The following is a 23,010-nucleotide window of genomic DNA, read 5'->3' on the forward strand; positions in this document are numbered from 1 at the left end:
CTTGGTCCCCTGCATGGCGGTGAGGATTATGATAGTAGGAAGGAATCAACTATTGCTGTATTGAATGTTTTTGAGACCTGAAACCTGAGTCCACCCCCGCTGTTAAGGGTTGTTTTTTTTCTCTTTAGACCTGTGTGTGCTGCATCACTGTCCGTTGAAGTAGTACTGAGCATATCATCATGTCTGCCTGCAGGTGTATGTATTTACATGTACATACACTGTAAACACTGATCTTAAATAAGCATTTCACCTTATTTGAGCTGGTCAACATGATAATTTGGCAATGAAATAAGAAATTGTATGTTTGAAATAAGGTAATTACATGTTATGCACTTAAAGCTTTTTCTAATTTTAGACAGAAATCATTTTATTCTATTGGCAAAATTGTCGTACTTGCCAAATCAAAGAAAAATGCAGTTATTGGAAGAAAAAAGGACTTTTTGCAGTGTCCGGGGTTCCGCCCACTTATACTTTATAGCTCATTAATAAAGTGAGACGCTGCTATCTTGTTAAGTGGTCTGTCCCACAACCAGTAATTAGACTCATGTTCTTATGTTGTCTTCATTTTAGAAAATGTGTTAAACTATATATATAATAAATATAATTAACTAGTTTACTCAGAACTACTTTTTAAATTCTCTTAATTTTGTATGACTTCCTTACTTGAGTACATCTTTTTTGTCTTTCTAACCATCTTAGACTCCACTTCAAATTAAAAAAACACATCCCTCACTTTTTCTTTGTCATTTTAATCAATATGAATTTCTTGTTTAAACGTCTTGTTTTGATGTTTTACCACTGACTGCTTGTATCACCCTGTGGTGCTGGAGGGCCTCTACTACATCTTTACTCCCCTATTTAACTGCAGTGTAAAGTTCAGCTGCTATAGATCTAGTTTCAGGTTGGCTTAGAACTTTGCTTGTTTTATTCAACACATTTCCCACAAAAGTTCAAAACACAAGGGATAATTTTGCTGATATATATTTATTCTTTGTAAGACAGAGAAATACAGAAGGAGTTTTATTTCTAACAGTGACCCTGTAGAAGAGCACATTGCACTATACATAAGAACAGGTTGGAAAGGTTGCATGATTTATGGTCAGCTTGTGACAGGTCAGCGTCTCCGGCGGCGCTGGGGTTTAGATGTGCTGCTGATTGGGCATTCCTCTTTGCTGCAGTGGCAGGTTTCCACATGGGTGTAGCTGTGCTGGACTTTGGAGCCATCAGAACAGGTCAGCTCCAGACGCCTTGTGCTGGTCTTGGCCTCATGGCAGCACTCACAGTGGTGCATCATCGTGTTAGCTGCTGCTGAGTATCTGCAGACATAAAAACATCAACATGTTTTGTACTGGTTCACCATCTAAAATAGGCTTCTTTCCTTAAGCAATAATATTACTAACACTTAAACTGTTACCTGGAATTATTTTATTAAGCTGACAAATACATGAATTTAGGCATTCAAACAATCAAGCTATACATTTTTTTTGCAAAATTTCATATGTTAAAGATTAGTGTTTAACATTATTGCTGCATCAGTTTAAATCACCCCCCTATAAAAAAAACCCTTCAAATCTATGAAATATTGGCAGATATTCTTACATAGATGAGCTTTTGCAGCGTCCGGCACATGATGTGACGTTAACTGGCTCAGCGCTCACACAGCCATTCACCTCCATGACGGTCAGCTTGCTGTCCACCTTACAGAGGCTCTGCAGTTTGCCTGGAACATATAACAGCTCTTAAACTCCGTCATGTTAGACACCCAGCTGCCATGTGGCACATTTCCACATGATGCTTCAACTTACAGGTTTTGCAGCAGCCGCTGGCATCAGTTGTCTCGGTTCCCTAGATGAAGAAGGGGGGGGGGGGTTAGAATGTGTGGCATGGATGCAAAGGATAGAGGAAGGTAAAGAGCTTCCTGTGCGCATTACCTTTCATTTTGAGTAATAAAGTATCTCATGTTATACCTTATTCTGTGACCCATCACATATTGTAAAGGAGGGGATTCTCGTCACCAGTCGACTATATAGTAACCCTAAATTAACAGGAAGTATGCCTGAATCTAATTTTTTAAGTCGAACCTCTAAGTCTCCTAAAACATTTTTTTCGCTCTCAGTTTTATTATTGTTAGAAGCAAAACGGGACATTTGATCATACAAAATAAGGAACGTTTATCAAGCCAATAAAAATTGTAATGGCATTAAGACTTCAGATATTTACGTTACTCTGAGGTTATAGAATCTAGGTTGTTTTTCAGTTGAGCATATTTGAAACATGAGAGAAAAGCAATTTTTCAATCAGCCATTCAGCATCATGAGTTCATCCCCACAGGCTGCACCCTTCAAAGCAATGCTCGTTAATAACTGGACTTTGGTAGATAAATGACATCCAGACTGTCAGTATTAGTGAGAGCGTCCAAAACGGTGAGAGACAGTGTTCTGTCAGATGAGCATACCCCGTCAGACCAGCACACCTATAGTCAATTCGAATGCAGACGTATTGACTATAAACAAAGATGACTCAGCAGACGTCAGATTTGTGTTCATCACTTTAGTTTTGTACGGAAAATAGACTTTAAAGTACCTCATCAGGCGTGTATCCATTTAGTCAGGTAAAAAAACAAAACTATTTAAGGTCAGAACGCCATACGCTTAAAAAAACACGGAAAAATAAGTAATTAAATTTATTTTAGTTTATTTGTGCATGACTGTGAAAAATGACCAGGGATGGTAATTACATCATAACTACATTTTTCACAGAAACACCACTACCTACACTCGCCGACACTCTCATTCACACACACACACATGCGCATGCGCACGTAGCACCTGTAGCCTGCCAAACATTTGTTCATTACAAGTTTCCTCTTTACCGCGGCTAGCGCGAGATGACACACACGCAAAATAGTATGTACATTCGGTCCGAACATTCAGTTACTCACCATCTTAGCGAGCAGCGCGGTACCCGTTGTCTCGACACCGTAATCCACACGCATTGCAATAACCCCCACGTTACATTCAAACATTCCGCTCTACTCACATTCTGGTGCGTCAACAATTAGGTCCGGGAGGAAACCAGAGCCTCTCGGAACCAAAGTTCTTATACACTGATCTGGCAGTGGAGAGAGCTTTTGGCACCCGGAAGTTGAATGTTTTGGGGAAAATATTATTGTATTGTTGGATTGCAAACATGTATGAGTGTAAATATTGTCTGTGTCATTTCTAGTATTTATATTGTTGGTTTGGGAATATTATGATATTTTGTATGGGGATTTAAAAATGTGTTTTTAATACTTTTTGTAACATTATTTTCCTATTGGTTGATTTCTGAGCCAATTAGATGTAAGTTGGAGATTGTAAGCCTTTTAAAAGGGCAGGGCTTTTTCATTCTAGAGAGAGAGGGTGAGCTGAACACATGTTTGATGCCAGGCTGTGTTTAAGGGAAAAGTAAGTGCAAGGAAGTTTGTATTTAAAGTCTTGGTTATAGTTTATATTTTGTGTTGCCTGATTGAGGCCGGTTTTCATTTGCGTTTATTCAGTTTTTTTGTTTCTCATATTTTTGTATGCTCACTTCCGCACTGTAAATAAATACGCACCCGTCTTCACGATATTTTCAGTTGCCTAGTTTCCGTCTTCTTTAACCTTTATTGGTGAGGGCCAGTCCTGACATGAGCTGGGGGTGGAGAAGCCCCTTTCTCACAATGACTAAAAGGATACAAGCCCATTAAGGTAGTTTAAAGTTTATATTTTATGCAAAACTAAAGGGATAGACTAAAGGGGTTAACAGGTATTAACTATGGGTATGCTGGTCTGAACGGGTATGCTCATCTGACAGAACACCGCCATCCCATTTGTGAGTACAACTATGAGTTCAGATCCTGTGTCATGATCTTAAGCAAGATTAAATCTAATAGTCTATGAAGATCTGATGGGAAGTTGAACCATATTTAATCTTCACAGGATGAAACTCACAGGTTCGCAGTCCAGCGGGTCGAAGGGAGGACAGGTGGTCTTTGTTTCCTTCATCACAATCTGGCCATTGATCTTCTCACATGTGTACTGCAAACATTTGTCACCAGGAGGCACAAAGGTGCTGTTGACCTGTGCAAAAACAAAAAGCAATCCAATCAGGAAAAGCAGGTCCAAATGTGTTTCCATCTAATAAAAATAGCAGAACTGCTAAGCAAGTTTACAACTTTATGTAAGGACTGAATTTAGTTTCTTTTTAGTTGAAAGCAAAGATCAAGCTTTTTAAATGGAAATAAATAACATAAGGTTTAGAAATGAAGCTTTGAAAAAACTTCCTGATCGAAAAAACTTTTAAAAGTAACTTTGCTCAAATTCTCTTTAATTAGAAAAATATTTTAAAATTTTATTTTACAGATTTTATATTTTCTCTTTTTTTTTTTTTTTTTTCAAATTTCTCTTTTTTTTTAGATTGAGTTTGTAGATTGCATATTTTTCACTTCAACCCCCAGTAAACAAAGCAATTCATAAAACTTAATCTAGAAAAGAGATACAAAAAGCCTATGTGTGTGTGTGTGTGTATGTATATATATATATATATATATATATATATATATGCAAATTGTCTCTCAAAGCCTTTTGGATTAAAAATCTTTTTCAAAATTTAATCACCAGATTGCATTTCTAGACAAATACCATTTGATTCAATTACACAACAATTAATTACATTTCATTTAATTTTTGTTGTGTAAAATTTGTTATTTTATTCACATAAAAAATATGTTAGAACTGTAAATATACAGTCATATGTTTATATTACTATTTTATATTTATTACTGTTTTCAAGGCTGCACTTCAGAAAAATGAAATTGTCTAGTGCTGTTTAAAACTAAATTTCTTTTTGAATACACTCATGAAATGACAAAATAAATCTGTCTAATCTTATGTAAAATTCTAATCTAAAAAGGCTGCTTTGCTTTTGCAACAATATCGGCACAGACCTCACTCCATATGTAAAATTTAAAAAACAACACATTTGATGAACTGACCTCAATAACATGTACATTCTGGTCGTACGTAAAAATACAGCTCTTCTGGACACATGTCCCGCAGCAGGCGTCTGCCTTGGTCTCATATTCAAATCCCTGCAGACAGAAGTAGGAGGATGGTGTTATGGTCTCTGATCCAACTTATATCAAACTACCTTTATAAGACCAGGTAGGTTTAAAAGGTATATATCCTGTGAAACCAACTTTATTAAGCTTCTAATTATGGTATCTAAATCGTATTAAGTAGTATTGAGCTTGATTCTTGCATCTCTGTGTTGTTGTGAGCAGCAGCTCCTCCCTGTCCTGTGATGCAGCCTCAGGAAGTTTTCTCCTCCATCTTTATTGGGTTTATGAGCCAAACTGTCGAGGTCATTTCTGCCACTGTGTGAAACAGTGACTTCTGCTGAGTCATCTTACTTGAGAGCAGCTGGTGTTGCAGAGCACCGGTGTGCATGTGATGATATGGAGCTTGGTGGTGGGATCTGTTTTGGGACCACAGTAACACTCCTGGCAGGGTGCAGGAGTATCAGAGCCATTCAGGACTGTTTCTGAAGAGGTTCTGGCTACTGATGGTTCTTCCAGTGGAGCTTCTGATGCTTGCTGAGGTGTCGGTATCTTTGCACCAGGCTGTAAAACCACATAAATCCTGTTAGCTTTTCCACAGCATCAAACTCTGCAGTGTTCTAGTTAGGTTCAGGGTCGATTTATATAATAAAAAAAAAAGAAAAGAAAGAAAATTTGTCAGAAATCAAGATTTTAAGGCAACAAATTTCTTTAAAATTCACAATTTAGGATATTTTCTTTTAAGTCCCAAACTTAAGATGGATTTTCAAAAATTTCTTGAGAATCTAACTTTTTATTTAGACCTAACTGTACCTTTCAGGGGAAATTTTTCATCTGCATTTTTATCCGATTCTGGATTCAGGGACATTAATAGACTGAGTTTCAAAGCTGCAACCTTTACATCCACCAATCGCTGTGATGATTACGCTGAATCTTTTAGTGTTAATAAAGTATTATTATACTATTATTATATACTAAAAAAAACATGAAAACTTAGAGCTTAAATGCAACGAAGTGTGTATTTCTATAAGGATTTCATACAAAGATGATACAAAACAAATGGGTAATTATGGCTTGAATAGATTCAGTTTTATCAGAGAAAAATAAACACGAAAGTCAGAACCGACTGAACAAATTGACATAATTGTTCTTATTCATGCATCTCTTTGGATGTCCTCACCTTGAACTCAGTCATGTCGTAGACACACACACCTTTAGGAACTGCAGACAAAAAAAACATACGAGTCTGGTTATAAATGATGTTTCCAGTCATCGTGTTTAGGTGATAGAAGGATCCAGTTCTAATATCCCAAACTGTGCTTTAACTTACATTGAATAAATTGAGCGTAAAAATTATTTTACCGCAAAATGACTTTTAACCTCCTTTCACTGATTGTTGTTTTGGTTCTTATGAAAAAATGTTTTTGAAGGGCCCCGTTCCAGCGCTAAAATTGTGGTATTGGTATCGGCAAGTACCAACAAATAGGGAATCGATACCATTTTGAGAGCCAAAAGTTTATTCACCTATTGTCACCCATTCCAGGTAGGCAATAAAAAGTTCAAATGGATTCACTTTGTATTAGTCTTTTTTTTTTGCTTCACAAAGGTAGGCAGCAGCGTGATAAAGCCATAATGGCAATTATTTTACATCCAACTTGTATAAAGTTCTTCATATATGCACAAACACATCAATCGGTATGGTATTGGTATTGGCCGATACTGCACAGCCAGGTATCGGGGAATCAATATTCTGTAAAGCCCTTCGATGTTGTATATAAGTGTAATTATTAATGTTCGATGTTCCTGTATGTTCTTTGTAGGTATCTGCTATAAATCTTACACGAAATGTAGAAAATTAACAGCAAAACTCAATAATTCTGAATTAAACCAGAAGACATAAAATATATACATGTCTTTTCATCATGTCTGAGCTTTTTGTTGCGTTTTAACCATCCTGCGGCAGATTTTAGAGGGACTAGAGTAGCTAGGAGGTTAGAGTCGCTCACCACACTCGTAGGACTGGCAGCAGGTCCCGTTGGCAACGTTCAGCTGGAAGCCCAGTGAGCAGGAGGGAGGAGCAGCACACAGGTTCAAGTTACATTCTGTTGGATACAAAATAAGTTACCTGAAACCTGTGAACATAATGTTTCATGACCACAACAGTCAAAAATCAAAGGCACCAGACTTTCAATCAGTTTCTATGAAATCTCAGTTCTTGGGGCTCACTGCTGAGAAACCCCAGTCAGATGCAGATAAAAAACCCATTCAGACGTGGGTTGTGGACCTGGTAGTTTGATCCCTAATCAGAGAACCAGAGTCACTGCTCTGGAATGAGTTACAGATACTAGAAAGCTGAAACCACATCCCTGCCCACATTTTAAAATCTGCATTTTATGTTTTTCCAAATGTCCACTGGTTTTTCTGGGTTGCCTTTGAAGCATCCATGCCATCACCCTAATCTTTAGTTCTGTCTTTCATATTACAATCCAGACTCACAGTTTCTCTAATTAGAGGAAATTAGGTAAAATTAAAAAAATAATTCAAACGTGAATCTGTTATTAATAATTTTTGCTTTGCTGTCGTTACACTGTCACAAGCACAGAGCAAATAAATTAACTCTCTGCATTTAACCTGTCCTCTTGGGAAGCAGTGGGCTGCCATTGTGTGGCGCCTGAGGAGCAGTTTGGGGTTAAGAGAATTTGCTTAGGGAGCCAGAGTGGCAGTCTGTGGGAGTGGGGCTTGAACTCAGAACCTCAGGATTCCAAGCTTAATGCCCAACAATTCCCCCAAAGCAGGCATTAGTGTGAAGGGTCCTGCCTAAGTACCAACACTGGCAGCTCATCCCACCCCCCTGGGATATGAACCCAGGCTTGCAGGACGGGTGACTTACCAATTGAGCTAGCCAGCTTCTAGCTGAACTTAATTTAGACTCTACATTTCTCAGGAGTTTCATGTCATCAGCCTGTTATAACAGACTTTCCTAAGTTAAAACTTTTCTCCTTTGCTGCATTTCTTTTGCATGTTTTTTCCTGTTTGTGTGTTGGTCTCATTTCTAAGTTTCCAGGACCTTTTAAAGTTATTGTAAAATTGTGTATTTTTACGCATTTATTCCCTCCTCAGCACAGAATCATGCCTGTGGGGTTGAGGGATGTTCTATCCGGCACAGACACTGACCACAGCTCTGTGTTGTGCAGCAGCCTTCTGTTTTGTTGATCAGCTGCTGGCCGGGCTCGCTGCAGTTGGGGCTCTGGACCTCAGGGCACTTCACAGGCTCGCAGCGGACACTCATCGAATCGCCGTCACACTCGCAAGTGTTGCATTCACTTGTCCATGTATCACCAGGCTGATGGGAGGAAAATGAGCCTTTTTAGACCCTCAGATATGCATTTATTGGTACACACTGAGACATGCACCAAGCTTTTCACCTGTTTGGGTTTTCCATCTGGTCCAACACAGTCTGAGAGGAAAACACAGAGAAGTAAACAGAGAGGATGAAGTTTGAGTTAAATATAGCTTAAACTCTTCAAACAGACATAAGGAGAACAGTCTCTCCTGTCATGTTTTCATTCCCTGAGAGCACTGAAGTATTTTCTCACCGCAGGAAGTGACACATGTGTCATACACAGAGTTGAACCGCGTGGTGCCCGGCGGACAGAAGCAGCCTTCCTTGGTGACGTTAGCAGCTGATGTCGCATCTGCCTGAAACTTCCTGTTGTATCTGAGGGATAAATTCAAAGTAAGGTTATTAAAGGGGTGTGATTACTTTCTATATTTCCGTTAACTATTTCAGGAATTGAACATAATCTCTGTCTTACTCTTCGCTTCATATGAAATATTCACATCTCTTTTTTGGCATCTCAGTTTGTAAAAACTGACTTAAGGAACTTAATTTGGATTCATTAGTCGATCCGCAAACAGAGCAAAATGATGGAATATGAAGGAAAATGGGGAAATCAATGTAGAATGTTTTACCAGGTAAAATAAGAAAAACAGGTTCTGCCCATGTTACTCGTCTGTCCCTTAATAAAACTGAGTGAAGTCAGTTTCTTTGAGGTGTAACAAGAGGATGAGGTAATTGCATATAAAAACTGAGATGCATTTTGTTTTTTGAGATGCATGAATTTTTAAATGTTAGTCGATAAAAACAAACCCAGAACCTTCTTGCTGCAGGGCGGCAGTGCTACCCTGTGCCCCACTGAGCAGCCTAAACTACAATTAGCAAACTAAAAATAAACGATAAATATGCAGCAATGGGAATAAATGTTGGCTGTACCTGTCATTGCATGTGGGCTCTACTGACGGGCCACATGCCATGTAGATTTTGTTGCTCGGACATCTATGCTCTAAAAGAGAGAGTGATGTTAATTTGAAGATTTTGCAGATTTCCCACCGATGAGACCCACTGAGAACCGAAGGCCTCACCACACAGTCCACCGGTGGAATTCCTCCAGTCGATACAAACACCAACGCTGGAACACTCAGCAGCATACGCCTCCAGGCTGGAGCAGGTGTCGTTTCCACCGTTGCAGATTTCATAGGTGCAGGTTTTCACGTATGATTCAGGGGAAATTAAGGTGTGGCACGGTGCAAAAAGGCTAAAGGGGAAAATGGATGCATGTTAGAAGAACAGAGGAACCAGTCTGAGGTAGAGATTCTAAAAACCTGCACTTCAAAATACGTTAATAAGATGATAAATGTGGAAAAGAGGAAGAATCTGACAAGACAACTTAATGCATAAAACTTCACATAATGCTAAAGCATGACGATATCACTTGTAATAAAAATATATGTAAGGTGTGGAGGAATTTTATTATTTTATTGTTACTGAAAGCAAAGAACATGGTTTCTAATGGAAATCCGCAAAGAAAATGTAATCCAGATTTGAAATCTTTATAAACATTTTAAAGCAAAACAAGGATTTAAAGGTAACTTAGCTGCTTTCTCAAATTTTTGTAATTCTTATTTTTTTTTTTATATAATTTCTTTTACAGATTTTGGTTTTTTTTGGATTAGGATTTCACTTTTCCTTCACTTCTAGCCCAACACAAACGCACCGATAACCAATAGAAACATTGTAACTAATGTCCGTAAAGACCAATAGAAAAAGCCTGTCTCTAGAAAGGAAGACGATGGGATTCATGAAAATAATCTGAAAAACAACAATTTGTTTAAAATCTGTAAAAATAGAAATTTGAAAAATATCTCAAAATATAGAACCTGTAAAAAAAAATTAAAGATAACATTTGACAAAATAGAATATAAAAAAAAAAATCAATAAAAAAAAATCTGTTAAAACAGAAAATGTATTTTCAAACTCTTTTTTTAAATTAAAATATTTTTCAAAGTTTTATTTCTGGATTTTACTATTTTCAGGTTTAAAATAAAAAACACTTTCCTTGTGACAATGATGGAACAACATTTTTTCTCCTACACTGTTTTTTGATCAATGCTGCACTTTAAGAAATGCAAATGTCATGAAAGCTGTACGAAATGAAATTTTGTTTTGTATACACTGTTTATACAAATGACAAATCTAAATCCCCTCCATAAGGAAAAGACATTTTTCTGGGTTGCAGCTTTCCTAACCTGCTCCTAAGCAGCTCACAGATGGCAGGTTTGCAGGCGGGTTGTGTGGTTGGGAATGGCCCCTGTGATGAAGTTACAGGTGTTGCTGTGGTAACAGGTGAGGTGGGGCTGGGAGTGGGACAGGACGCTCCGGGGATAGTCCACAGTCTTGCAGTTTCTGAGCAGCTTTCAATGTGTCCGTTTGGAGAACGGCAGTCATTGGCCGGGGAGTTGTCACAAGTGCCTACAGAAACAGGCAGCGTTTAGAGGCAGAGCACAGCTGCTTTTCATCATTCCCCACTGAAAGAACTTGGTCCTCAATTAAAAACTTAAACACAGTCAAAAAATTCAAATTTTTACATTCTGAATTCAAAAATCTTCCTGGATTGGAAGCGAAATGTCTTAAAACTTGAACACAAAGTCCAGTGGAATGTTTTTTTTTACTTTTTTGGAATGACTGGGACTTGGGTGACTGAGAATCCTCACCTGCATAAAACCCTAAAATAAATAAATCAATTCCTAAACCTAAAGAAATTTAAAGTGAAATACATGTAGCGCCCCCTTTAGTCACAATATATGATTGCTCGCAAAATATGGCGTAACACCAGCATGCAAAGGCTGTATATATGAAATCACTGCTAAACTGGATCATCGTACACTTGGAGAATCCCTGATCTTTGGATCATTCTGAATAGCTGTTAAACTAAATAACTGTAATCAAATCCTATAAGTTTAAGTTTACAAGACATGATCATTTTCCACTCTAATCTAATGCCTTTTAACTCATACTATGACTGTAAAATGATAAACTAAACAGACTGATATCTTACCACACTGTCCCTCAGTGTTTCCTTCAAACAGTGAATAGGGAAGGTCGATGCTGAAGGAGGAGCCCCTAAAAATGATTTTTGTGTTGATCTTTGGTATCTCTGCACTGATCTCCATATCTGTGCCAAACAGGAGCAGGACAGAATTGCTATAGGCTGGATATATGCGTTTCTGGTCTACATAGACCTGGAGAACCCAAAGAAAAACACATTTAGAACGGCTGTGAAATTCACAGAAAATTTTTAATTGGACTCGTTGAGATTAAACTGCTACTTACCACATTTGTTGGTGTTCCTGAACTCTTAATCTGAGTCAAAACTATCACCAATGACTGGTAGGTGATGGTGAGAGTCAGAGGGCAGAATGTGGTGTCTGTAGGATCACACTCATTGCTTCTTGTGATGGTCAGGTTATATTTAGAAATAATCTCCTTAACCAAGTAACAGGAGCAGTTCTGTTGGGAATTGTACATTTGGCCGTCAAAAGTAGTGTAGTAGGATCCACTCAGGACACTGCAAACACCTGCAGGAAGAGGAGGCATGTCATGGAGCAAGAGTATGGAGGAATCTGACGTGTTCAGGTGTTTCTACTCAAAGTTAGGATCAAAGGTACATGTGTACTGCTTCTGAACACTACATGCAAAGAAAGAAATCCCCACACTAGTCAGACAAAGGTTGTTTCTCAATATGTGAACTTGTGCGTTCTCATGTGTTCATGAAATGCATCATTCTCAGCCCTAGCATTGTTCCAATTCACAAGAACAGAAGACCGAGAACGGACAAAGTCCCCAGATGTTGTTCTCGCCCCTCCCTCGCCTTTTCCCAGCATGCATCAGAACAGAATTGTCCGTTCTTGAGATTGACAGCTGTCCCAGCATGCACTGCGGCAGCAGCAGCTTTCAATGGAGCGCTCACAGAGCTCAGAGTATTAAGTTAAAAGTTGCCATTGTTCAACAAAAGTACGTTTTAAGATCATTTGATCATTATACTTTTAAGCGTCACTATATATCCAACTTACTGATTTAATGTGTAATTTAAAAAAAATGTTCGAAAGCTGAGAGGACCGCCGCAACAAGGGAGCTCTGAGGATAACGGCAGCCAGTTCTAAAGTTAACCCGTCTGCAGCAGCCCTCACTCTGCATAGCTGTGTGTGAAGGACCGCTGGTTATGATGTCGATTTTTTTTGTTTTATTTGGCAAAATATTCATTTGATTTCTGTTTATCTGACTGTGTTCATTAATATTCCCCCTCTAAATGTAAAAAGTCTGAATTTATTATTATCTAGAGACTATTAATAACAGGAGATGAAATGCAGCTCCAGACGAGCCGAGTGTGTGGTGATGTCAGGAGTATGTTTCTGTTTCAATTGACCCAGATTTATTCTGCAAGCTCCCATTGTCCCAGAGTCCAGACTTTCCTGTGTTCTTCTCAAGAACATACTTGGCGAGGACACGAGTCCGTACTCGCGTTCTAGTGAATTGAGTAACGGCAAAAATGTTATTGACATCGTGGATGATTAAACACTGAACTTACATTCACACTCTTCATGAAAGCAACATCCATTCTGTTCATAGATCTTGACAGGTTTCCTCCCATTGGTGCAGATGGGTTGTGTTACGTTTGGACAGACCACAGGTGTGACTGTTATCTCGCCTTCTGTGCAAGTAGCTGTCATGCAGTTCTTAGTCACCCAGGATTCTCCGTTCTGTATGGGAAGGAGATGTTAAAAATGACCTAATGGTTGGTTACCATTTATCACTGGAGGGAAGTGAACCAAGTGACAGGAATGTCTGGGTCTGGAAATAACATAATCCTGTTCCCAATTTGAAGTATAGTGCCACTATATTTGGAGTAGCTATTAATTAGTAATATTTAGTATTTCTTGATAAGAACAATATGCAATAAAAATTCATTAAAACATAGCTTAGGCTTACAGGTGAGCCCAGCCAAGGCAGGTGTTTAAACTATGCTATTAAACTTAAAAAAACAGACTTTTCTTAATTCCATTGAGCTTTTAATCCTCAAAAGAGGAATTGTCGAAAGATGCATACATTTTTAGAGCACCACCTTTGCACATTTACAGCTCCTATACATATTTTGAGTCTTAAAAAAGCTCTACAGATGACACCCATCATCTTGTTGAAATCCATAATGTTTGATATAGAGAAATATAGAGAAATCCGACTTTCCAAGGATTTATAGTAACACCTTTGTAACACCTTTTTCAAGACAGTAATATTCTTCTTAGGTTACAGAACTTCAATCGACATAATGCTGTGTACAGCAGTGGATTTTGATGATAAACAGACTAAATACCATTATTGATGCAGAAGTCCTACAACTGATATCGGCACTTGTCTGATCTAATTTTATGCTGTTGCTATAATGCTGTTGCATGCCATGCTGTTCATATATAGCTGACATTTGTTTAATCCAAGTCTTTATATTCCTGAATTTATGTCAACTCTGTGTTTTCTTATCTAAAGTACAACCTCATCACCAAACTAATTTCTCGTATGTGCAAAGCACTACTTTTTAAATAAAGCATTTATGATTTAATTTGACCAGATTCCCCTTTATGAGGTACAAAATACATCTGGCACAGTTTTGGTAAATGATAGCCGCATCGAACAAAATGTGGTTAAAATGCTTGTGGGAGAAAATGGGCTTCAAATGGTTTAGCCCTAATTTTCTACAGTTACAGTCAATATACTGGTTTCTAGAATCTGAGATATTTATTTGGTTTTCAAAAGTGTTTGCACTGTTTGACATAATTTTCTTTTTTGGTGAGATTAAAAAAAATAAAAAATGAGGCAATTTTTTTCTGCTATGTAAATAAATCAAAAAATGCATAAGAGTGTAATAAATGTAACAGTGGCTTCACTAGAAAAGATTACCTCTACACGTTTAACAAACAATTGTATTTAGGACCTGCTGACTTCAGAGCTGTTGTAGAGCTTAATTTACTTGTGTTGTATAATTTTCATGAAAACTAAGTAGTCTAAAATCAGTGGTTAAAAAAAGTTATATTTTTAGGGCGGTAGTTGTTTACCATTTTCAGACATCTATGTATGCTTCATACAAAACTTCATACAATACAGTCTTCCTAACCCAATTGATTAAGATCTGGATGTTTTTGTATGGTTGTACTATTTCCTTTATGGGTTCTGACTGTTAGATCATTTTGGAGCCAATTATTGATAAACCACTTATCTATATGGAAGATATATTGATGCCTTACCTGTTTGGGTACATTTCCATCATAGCAGACTTGGATAGCTGTAGATGCTGCTCTGGTTGTGGACAGGGGTACTGAGCTTGTAATAGGGGCATTCGTTGTGCTGAACAGTGAAGAAGAGGAATGTGCAGTAGTGCTAGGTATATATGTTGGACAAGGGGTGGATTGTGTTTCAACTTTACAAGAGGCATTGCAATATGCACTGTAGCACCACCCAAGGCCATCAGAAACATTGTATAACAGGTCCCCTGTGTAAAACAGATTACGGAGAAAGGTTGAGCACATGCAATGGAAATTGCTAAATTACATGCTGATAACAAAGTTTTTTAAAAAGTATTAAAAATACTTAAAAAATGGCAATTTGAGAGGAATATTTGGGAAACAATTCATCAAAACGACTTTTTTCGAAATAAACAATCACAAAACATCTAGAGTGATGCAGCATAACAGAAAATGAACATAAAATGTATATATATATATACATACACATCAAACATTATTAAAACAGAAAAGACTTACCGGGTTGATGAGATGTTCCGTTAACAATACACATGCACGATGCTGTCGAATGTGGTGAAGATAAATGGACCCTTGCTGTGGTTGTCTGGATAGTGGATCTAGTTTGGTAAACTGTTACAGTTCCAGGAAGTGTCTTTGTTAACGGTGCGATAATGGTTGTGCCTATTAAATGGTTTTGTGTGGTTATGGTTGTTGTGTTTTTCACCAAAGCATCAGTAACTCCTCTTGTTGAGTGTAACTGTCCCGTTATAACACCTAATGTGGTACTTGTAAAAGTTGTTTCTGCAGATTCAGTTGTTACTCTCTGGGTTGTGCTGAACTGGCCTTTTGTAGTTGTTGTAAGAAGAGAGGGCTTTGATGATACAATTGTACTTTCGCTGCGTTTTGTTGTTCCCTCAGGGACTGAAGTTGTGGCTTCATAAACTGCTGTGGTAGAGAATGTTAATTGACTAGTGGTAGCCTCACCAGGCTGTTTTGTACCCACACTGGTTACTTCAGAAGCTTTAGTTGTTTTTTCGCCAGTGGTTCTGGAAGGTGTTGGTGTGATTTTAGTAACAGTAGGAGGTTTAGAGGTAACAGGTGTTTCTTGGCCTCTTGTCGTGCTACCCTGTACTGTAGTTGTGGTCTCTAAAATTTCTGTTACAGAGCCAGTCACTGGGCCTGTTGTGCCAACCTTTGAAGGTGTTGTTGTTCCAGTCTCCACTGTTGTTGTTCCTGCAAAGGTGGTTTCTGCAGACTCAGTTGTTGCTCTCTGGGTTGTGCTGATTGGGCCTTTTGTAGTTGTTGTAAGAAGAGAGGGCTTTGATGATACAATTGTACTTTCGCTGCGTTTGGTTGTTCCCTCAGGGACTGAAGTTGTGGTTTCATAAACAGCTGTGGTAGAGAATGTTAATTTACCAGTAGTAGTCTGAACAGGCTTTCTTGTACCCACACTGGTTCCTTGACCTTGAGTTGTAGTTGCTTCAGAAGCTTTAGTTGTTGTTTCCCCAGTGGTTCCGGAAGGTGTTGTTGTGATTTTAGTAACAATAGAAGGTTTAGAGGTAACAGTCGTTTCTTGGCCTCTTGTCGTGCTTCCCTGTACTGTAGTTGTGGTCTCTAAAAGTTCTGTTACAGAGCTAGTCACTGGGCCTGTTGTGCCAACCTTTGAAGGTGTTGTTGTTCCAATCTCCACTGTTGTTGTTCCTGCAAAGGTGGTTTCTGCAGACTCAGTTGTTGCTCTCTGGGTTGTGCTGAACGGGCCTTTTGTAGTTGTTGTACGCAGAGAGGGCTTTGATGATACAATTGTGCTTTCACTGCGTTTGGTTGTTCCCTCAGGGACTGAAGTTGTGGCTTCATAAACTGCTGTGGTAGATAATGTTAATTTACCAGTAGTAGTCTGAACAGGCTTTCTTGTACCCACACTGGTTCCTTGACCTTGAGTTGTAATTGCTTCAGAAGCTTTAGTTGTTGTTTCCCCAGTGGTTCCAGAAGGTGTTGTTGTGATTTTAGTAACAATAGAAGGTTTAGAGGTAACAGTCGTTTCTTGGCCTCTTGTCGTGCTTCCTGGTACTGCAGTTGTGGTCTCAACAAGTTCTGTTACAGAGCCAGTCACTGGGCCTGTTGTGCCAACCTTTGAAGGTGTTGTTGTTCCAATCTCCACTGTTGTTGTTCCTGCAAAGGTGGTTTCTGCAGACTCTGTTGTTGCTCTCTGGGTTGTGCTGAACGGGCCTTTTGTAGTTGTTGTAAGAAGAGAGGGCTTTGATGATACAATTGTACTTTCGCTGCGTTTTGTTGTTCCCTCAGGGACTGAAGTTGTGGCTTCATAAACTGCTGTGGTGGAGAATGTTAATTTACCAGTAGTAGTCTCAACAGGCTTTCTTGTACCCACACTGGTTCCTTGACCTTGAGTTGTAGTTGCTTCAGAAGCTTTAGTTATTGTTTCCCCAGTGGTTCCGGAAGGTGTTTTTGTGATTTTAGTAACAATAGAAGGTTTAGAGGTAACAGGTGTTTCTTGGCCTCTTGTCGTGCTTCCTGGTACTATAGTTGTGGTCTCTAAAAGTTCTGTTACAGAGCCAGTCACTGGGCGTGTTGTGCCAACCTTTGAAGGTGTTGTTGTTCCAATCTCCACTGTTGTTGTTCCTGCAAAGGGGGTTCCTGCAGACTGAGTTGTTGCTCTCTGGGTTGTGCTGAACGGGCCTTTTGTAGTTGTTGTAAGAAGAGAGGGCTTTGATGATACAATTGTACTTTCGCTGCGTTTTGTTGTTCCCTCCAGGACTGAAGTTGTGGCTTCATAAACTGCTGTGGTAGAGAATGTTAATTGACTAGTGGTAGCCTCAACAGGCTGTTTTGTACCCACACTGGTTACTTCAGAAGCTTTAGTTGTTTTTTCGCCAGTGGTTCTGGAAGGTGTTGGTGTGATTTTAGTAACAGTAGAAGGTTTAGAGGTAACAGGTGTTTCTTGGCCTCTTGTCGTGCTTCCTGGTACTGCAGTTGTAGTCTCAACAAGTTCTGTTACAGAGCCAGTCACTGGGCCTGTTGTGCCAACCTTTGAAGGTGTTGTTGTTCCAATCTCCACTGTTGTTGTTCCTGCAAAGGTGGTTTCTGCAGACTCTGTTGTTGCTCTCTGGGTTGTGCTGAACGGGCCTTTTGTAGTTGTTGTAAGAAGAGAGGGCTTTGATGATACAATTGTACTTTCGCTGCGTTTTGTTGTTCCCTCAGGGACTGAAGTTGTGGCTTCATAAACTGCTGTGGTGGAGAATGTTAATTTACCAGTAGTAGTCTGAACAGGCTTTCTTGTACCCACACTGGTTCCTTGACCTTGAGTTGTAGTTGCTTCAGAAGCTTTAGTTGTTGTTTCCCCAGTGGTTCCGGAAGGTGTTGTTGTGATTTTAGTAACAATAGAATGTTTAGAGGTAACAGGTGTTTCTTGGCCTCTTGTCGTGCTTCCTGGTACTGTAGTTGTGGTCTCTAAAATTTCTGTTACAGAGCCAGTCACTGGGCCTGTTATGCCAACCTTTGAAGGTGTTGTTGTTCCAATCTCCACTGTTGTTGTTCCTGCAAAGGTGGTTTCTGCAGACTCTGTTGTTGCTCTCTGGGTTGTGCTGAACGGGCCTTTTGTAGTTGTTGTAAGAAGAGAGGGCTTTGATGATACAATTGTACTTTCGCTGCGTTTTGTTGTTCTCTCAGGGACTGAAGTTGTGGCTTCATAAACTGCTGTGGTGGAGAATGTTAATTTACCAGTAGTAGTCTCAACAGGCTTTCTTGTACCCACACTGGTTCCTTGACCTTGAGTTGTAGTTGCTTCAGAAGCTTTAGTTGTTGTTTCCCCAGTGGTTCCGGAAGGTGTTGTTGTGATTTTAGTAACAATAGAAGGTTTAGAGGTAACAGGTGTTTCTTGGCCTCTTGTCGTGCTTCCTGGTACTGCAGTTGTGGTCTCAACAAGTTCTGTTACAGAGCCAGTCACTGGGCCTGTTGTGCCAACCTTTGAAGGTGTTGTTGTTCCAATCTCCACTGTTGTTGTTCCTGCAAAGGTGGTTTCTGCAGATTCAGTTGTTGCTCTCTGGGTCGTGCTGATTGGGCCTTTTGTAGTTGTTGTAAGAAGAGAGGGCTTTGATGATACAATTGTGCTTTCGCTGCCTTTGGTTGTTCCCTCAGGGACTGAAGTTGTGGCTTCATAAACTGCTGTGGTAGAGAATGTTAATTTACCAGTAGTAGTCTGAACAGGCTTTCTTGTACCCACACTGGTTCCTTGACCTTGAGTTGTAGTTGCTTCAGAAGCTTTAGTTGTTGTTTCCCCAGTGGTTCCGGAAGGTGTTTTTGTGATTTTAGTAACAATAGAAGGTTTAGAGGTAACAGGTGTTTCTTGGCCTCTTGTCGTGCTTCCTGGTACTATAGTTGTGCTCTCTAAAAGTTCTGTTACAGAGCCAGTCACTGGGCCTGTTGTGCCAACCTTTGAAGGTGTTGTTGTTCCAATCTCCACTGTTGTTGTTCCTGCAAAGTTGGTTTCTGCAGACTCAGTTGTTGCTCTCTGGGTCGTGCTGATTGGGCCTTTTGTAGTTGTTGTAAGAAGAGAGGGCTTTGATGATAAAATTGTACTTTCGCTAAGTTTTGTTGTTCCCTCCGGGACTGAAGTTGTGGCTTCATAAACTGCTGTGGTAGAGAATGTTAATTGACTAGTGGTAGCCTCACCAGGCTGTTTTGTACCCACACTGGTTACTTCAGAAGCTTTAGTTGTTTTTTCGCCAGTGGTTCTGGAAGGTGTTGGTGTGATTTTAGTAACAGTAGAAGGTTTAGAGGTAACAGGTGTTTCTTGGCCTCTTGTCGTGCTTCCTGGTACTATAGTTTTGGTCTCTAAAAGTTCTGTTACAGAGCCAGTCACTGGGCCTGTTGTGCCAACCTTTGAAGGTGTTGTTGTTCCAATCTCCACTGTTGTTGTTCCTGCAAAGGTGGTTTCTTCAGACTCAGTTGTTGCTCTCTGGGTTAAGCTTATTGGGCCTTTTGTAGTTGTTGTAAGAAGAGAGGGCTTTGATGATACAATTGTGCTTTTGCTGCCTTTGGTTGTTCCCTCAGGGACTGAAGTTGTGGCTTCATAAACTGCTGTGGTAGAGAATGTTAATTTACCAGTAGTAGTCTGAACAGGCTTTCTTGTACCCACACTGGTTCCTTGACCTTGAGTTGTAGTTGCTTCAGAAGCTTTAGTTGTTGTTTCCCCAGTGGTTCCGGAAGGTGTTTTTGTGATTTTAGTAACAATAGAAGGTTTAGAGGTAACAGGTGTTTCTTGGCCTCTTGTCGTGCTTCCTGGTACTATAGTTGTGGTCTCTAAAAGTTCTGTTACAGAGCCAGTCACTGGGCCTGTTGTGCCAACCTTTGAAGGTGTTGTTGTTCCAATCTCCACTGTTGTTGTTCCTGCAAAGGTGGTTTCTTCAGACTCAGTTGTTGCTCTCTGGGTTAAGCTTATTGGGCCTTTTGTAGTTGTTGTAAGAAGAGAGGGCTTTGATGATACAATTGTACTTTCGCTGCGTTTTGTTGTTCCCTCCGGGACTAAAGTTGTGGCTTCATAAACTGCTGTGGTAGAGAATGTTAATTGACTAGTGGTAGCCTCACCAGGCTGTTTTGTACCCACACTGGTTGCTTCAGAAGGTTTAGTTGTTTTTTCGCCAGTGGTTCTGGAAGGTGTTGGTGTGATTTTAGTAACAGTAGAAGGTTTAGAGGTAACAGGTGTTTCTTGGCCTCTTGTCGTGCTTCCTGGTACTGCAGTTGTGGTCTCAACAAGTTCTGTTACAGAGCCAGTCACTGGGCCTGTTGTGCCAACCTTTGAAGGTGTTGTTGTTCCAATCTCCACTGTTGTTGTTCCTGCAAAGGTGGTTTCTGCAGACTCTGTTGTTGCTCTCTGGGTTGTGCTGAACGGGCCTTTTGTAGTTGTTGTAAGAAGAGAGGGCTTTGATGATACAATTGTACTTTCGCTGCGTTTTGTTGTTCCCTCAGGGACTGAAGTTGTGGTTTCATAAACTGCTGTGGTAGAGAATGTTAATTGACTAGTGGTAGCCTCACCAGGCTGTTTTGTACCCACACTGGTTGCTTCAGAAGCTTTAGTTGTTGTTTCGCCAGTGGTTCTGGAAGGTGTTGGTGTGATTTTAGTAACAGTAGAAGGTTTAGAGGTAACAGGTGTTTCTTGGCCTCTTGTCGTGCTTCCTGGTACTGCAGTTGTGGTCTCAACAAGTTCTGTTACAGAGCCAGTCACTGGGCCTGTTGTGCCAACCTTTGAAGGTGTTGTTGTTCCAATCTCCACTGTTGTTGTTCCTGCAAAGGTGGTTTCTTCAGACTCAGTTGTTGCTCTCTGGGTTAAGCTTATTGGGCCTTTTGTAGTTGTTGTAAGAAGAGAGGGCTTTGATGATACAATTGTACTTTCGCTGCGTTTTGTTGTTCCCTCAGGGACTGAAGTTGTGGTTTCATAAACTGCTGTGGTAGAGAATGTTAATTGACTAGTGGTAGCCTCACCAGGCTGTTTTGTACCCACACTGGTTGCTTCAGAAGCTTTAGTTGTTTTTTCGCCAGTGGTTCTGGAAGGTGTTGGTGTGATTTTAGTAACAGTAGAAGGTTTAGAGGTAACAGGTGTTTCTTGGCCTCTTGTCGTGCTTCCTGGTACTGCAGTTGTGGTCTCAACAAGTTCTGTTACAGAGCCAGTCACTGGGCCTGTTGTGCCAACCTTTGAAGGTGTTGTTGTTCCAATCTCCACTGTTGTTGTTCCTGCAAAGGTGGTTTCTTCAGACTCAGTTGTTGCTCTCTGGGTTAAGCTTATTGGGCCTTTTGTAGTTGTTGTAAGAAGAGAGGGCTTTGATGATACAATTGTACTTTCGCTGCGTTTTGTTGTTCCCTCCGGGACTAAAGTTGTGGCTTCATAAACTGCTGTGGTAGAGAATGTTAATTGACTAGTGGTAGCCTCACCAGGCTGTTTTGTACCCACACTGGTTGCTTCAGAAGCTTTAGTTGTTTTTTCGCCAGTGGTTCTGGAAGGTGTTGGTGTGATTTTAGTAACAGTAGAAGGTTTAGAGGTAACAGGTGTTTCTTGGCCTCTTGTCGTGCTTCCTGGTACTGCAGTTGTGGTCTCAACAAGTTCTGTTACAGAGCCAGTCACTGGGCCTGTTGTGCCAACCTTTGAAGGTGTTGTTGTTCCAATCTCCACTGTTGTTGTTCCTGCAAAGGTGGTTTCTTCAGACTCAGTTGTTGCTCTCTGGGTTAAGCTTATTGGGCCTTTTGTAGTTGTTGTAAGAAGAGAGGGCTTTGATGATACAATTGTACTTTCGCTGCGTTTTGTTGTTCCCTCCGGGACTAAAGTTGTGGCTTCATAAACTGCTGAGGTAGAGAATGTTAATTGACTAGTGATAGCCTCACCAGGCTGTTTTGTACCCACACTGGTTGCTTCAGAAGCTTTAGTTGTTTTTTCGCCAGTGGTTCTGGAAGGTGTTGGTGTGATTTTAGTAACAGTAGAAGGTTTAGAGGTAACAGGTGTTTCTTGGCCTCTTGTCGTGCTTCCTGGTACTGCAGTTGTGGTCTCAACAAGTTCTGTTACAGAGCCAGTCACTGGGCCTGTTGTGCCAACCTTTGAAGGTGTTGTTGTTCCAATCTCCACTGTTGTTGTTCCTGCAAAGGTGGTTTCTGCAGACTCAGTTGTTGCTCTCTGGGTTGTGCTGAACGGGCCTTTTGTAGTTGTTGTAGGAAGAGAGGGCTTTGATGATACAATTGTACTTTCGCTGCGTTTTGTTGTTCCCTCCGGGACTGAAGTTGTGGCTTCATAAACTGCTGTGGTAGAGAATGTTAATTGACTAGTGGTAGCCTCACCAGGCTGTTTTGTACCCACACTGGTTACTTCAGAAGCTTTAGTTGTTTTTTCGCCAGTGGTTTTGGAAGGTGTTAGTGTGATTTTAGTAACAGTAGAAGGTTTAGAGGTAACAGGTGTTTCTTGGCCTCTTGTCGTGCTTCCTGGTACTGCAGTTGTGGTCTCAACAAGTTCTGTTACAGAGCCAGTCACTGGGCCTGTTGTGCCAACCTTTGAAGGTGTTGTTGTTCCGATCTCCACTGTTGTTGTTCCTGCAAAGGTGGTTTCTGCAGACTCAGTTGTTGCTCTCTGGGTTGTGCTGATTGGGCCTTTTGTAGTTGTTGTAAGAAGAGAGGGCTTTGATGATACAATTGTACTTTCGCTGCGTTTGGTTGTTCCCTCAGGGACTGAAGTTGTGGTTTCATAAACTGCTGAGGTAGAGAATGTTAATTGACTAGTGATAGCCTCACCAGGCTGTTTTGTACCCACA

General features: G+C 40.1%; 1 protein-coding gene across 1 annotated transcript in view; it reads right to left on the reverse strand.

Moving 5' to 3' along the window:
* Nucleotides 1-965: 965 nt before the first annotated feature.
* LOC119797664 (mucin-2-like) overlaps nucleotides 966-23,010 on the reverse strand; it is a 44,834-nt gene continuing 22,789 nt past the window's right edge. The window contains exons 32-50 of the mRNA XM_038306832.1: nucleotides 15,227-22,960; nucleotides 14,711-14,955; nucleotides 13,003-13,174; nucleotides 11,748-11,992; nucleotides 11,473-11,656; nucleotides 10,664-10,886; nucleotides 9,500-9,672; nucleotides 9,351-9,420; nucleotides 8,674-8,795; nucleotides 8,503-8,534; nucleotides 8,252-8,420; nucleotides 7,084-7,179; nucleotides 6,258-6,298; nucleotides 5,432-5,641; nucleotides 5,015-5,110; nucleotides 3,972-4,100; nucleotides 1,806-1,845; nucleotides 1,600-1,720; nucleotides 966-1,316 (exon numbers count right to left, since the gene is read on the reverse strand). Of these exons, the coding sequence (XP_038162760.1) occupies nucleotides 1,115-1,316; nucleotides 1,600-1,720; nucleotides 1,806-1,845; nucleotides 3,972-4,100; nucleotides 5,015-5,110; nucleotides 5,432-5,641; nucleotides 6,258-6,298; nucleotides 7,084-7,179; nucleotides 8,252-8,420; nucleotides 8,503-8,534; nucleotides 8,674-8,795; nucleotides 9,351-9,420; nucleotides 9,500-9,672; nucleotides 10,664-10,886; nucleotides 11,473-11,656; nucleotides 11,748-11,992; nucleotides 13,003-13,174; nucleotides 14,711-14,955; nucleotides 15,227-22,960 (10,304 nt within the window). The 3' untranslated portion in view covers nucleotides 966-1,114. The remainder of the gene's footprint in view (nucleotides 1,317-1,599; nucleotides 1,721-1,805; nucleotides 1,846-3,971; nucleotides 4,101-5,014; nucleotides 5,111-5,431; nucleotides 5,642-6,257; nucleotides 6,299-7,083; nucleotides 7,180-8,251; nucleotides 8,421-8,502; nucleotides 8,535-8,673; nucleotides 8,796-9,350; nucleotides 9,421-9,499; nucleotides 9,673-10,663; nucleotides 10,887-11,472; nucleotides 11,657-11,747; nucleotides 11,993-13,002; nucleotides 13,175-14,710; nucleotides 14,956-15,226; nucleotides 22,961-23,010) is intronic.

The sequence above is a fragment of the Cyprinodon tularosa genome, unplaced genomic scaffold (genome assembly GCF_016077235.1).
Source record: "Cyprinodon tularosa strain WSP-4 unplaced genomic scaffold, ASM1607723v1 ctg593, whole genome shotgun sequence".
NCBI classification, from domain to species: domain Eukaryota; kingdom Metazoa; phylum Chordata; class Actinopteri; order Cyprinodontiformes; family Cyprinodontidae; genus Cyprinodon; species Cyprinodon tularosa.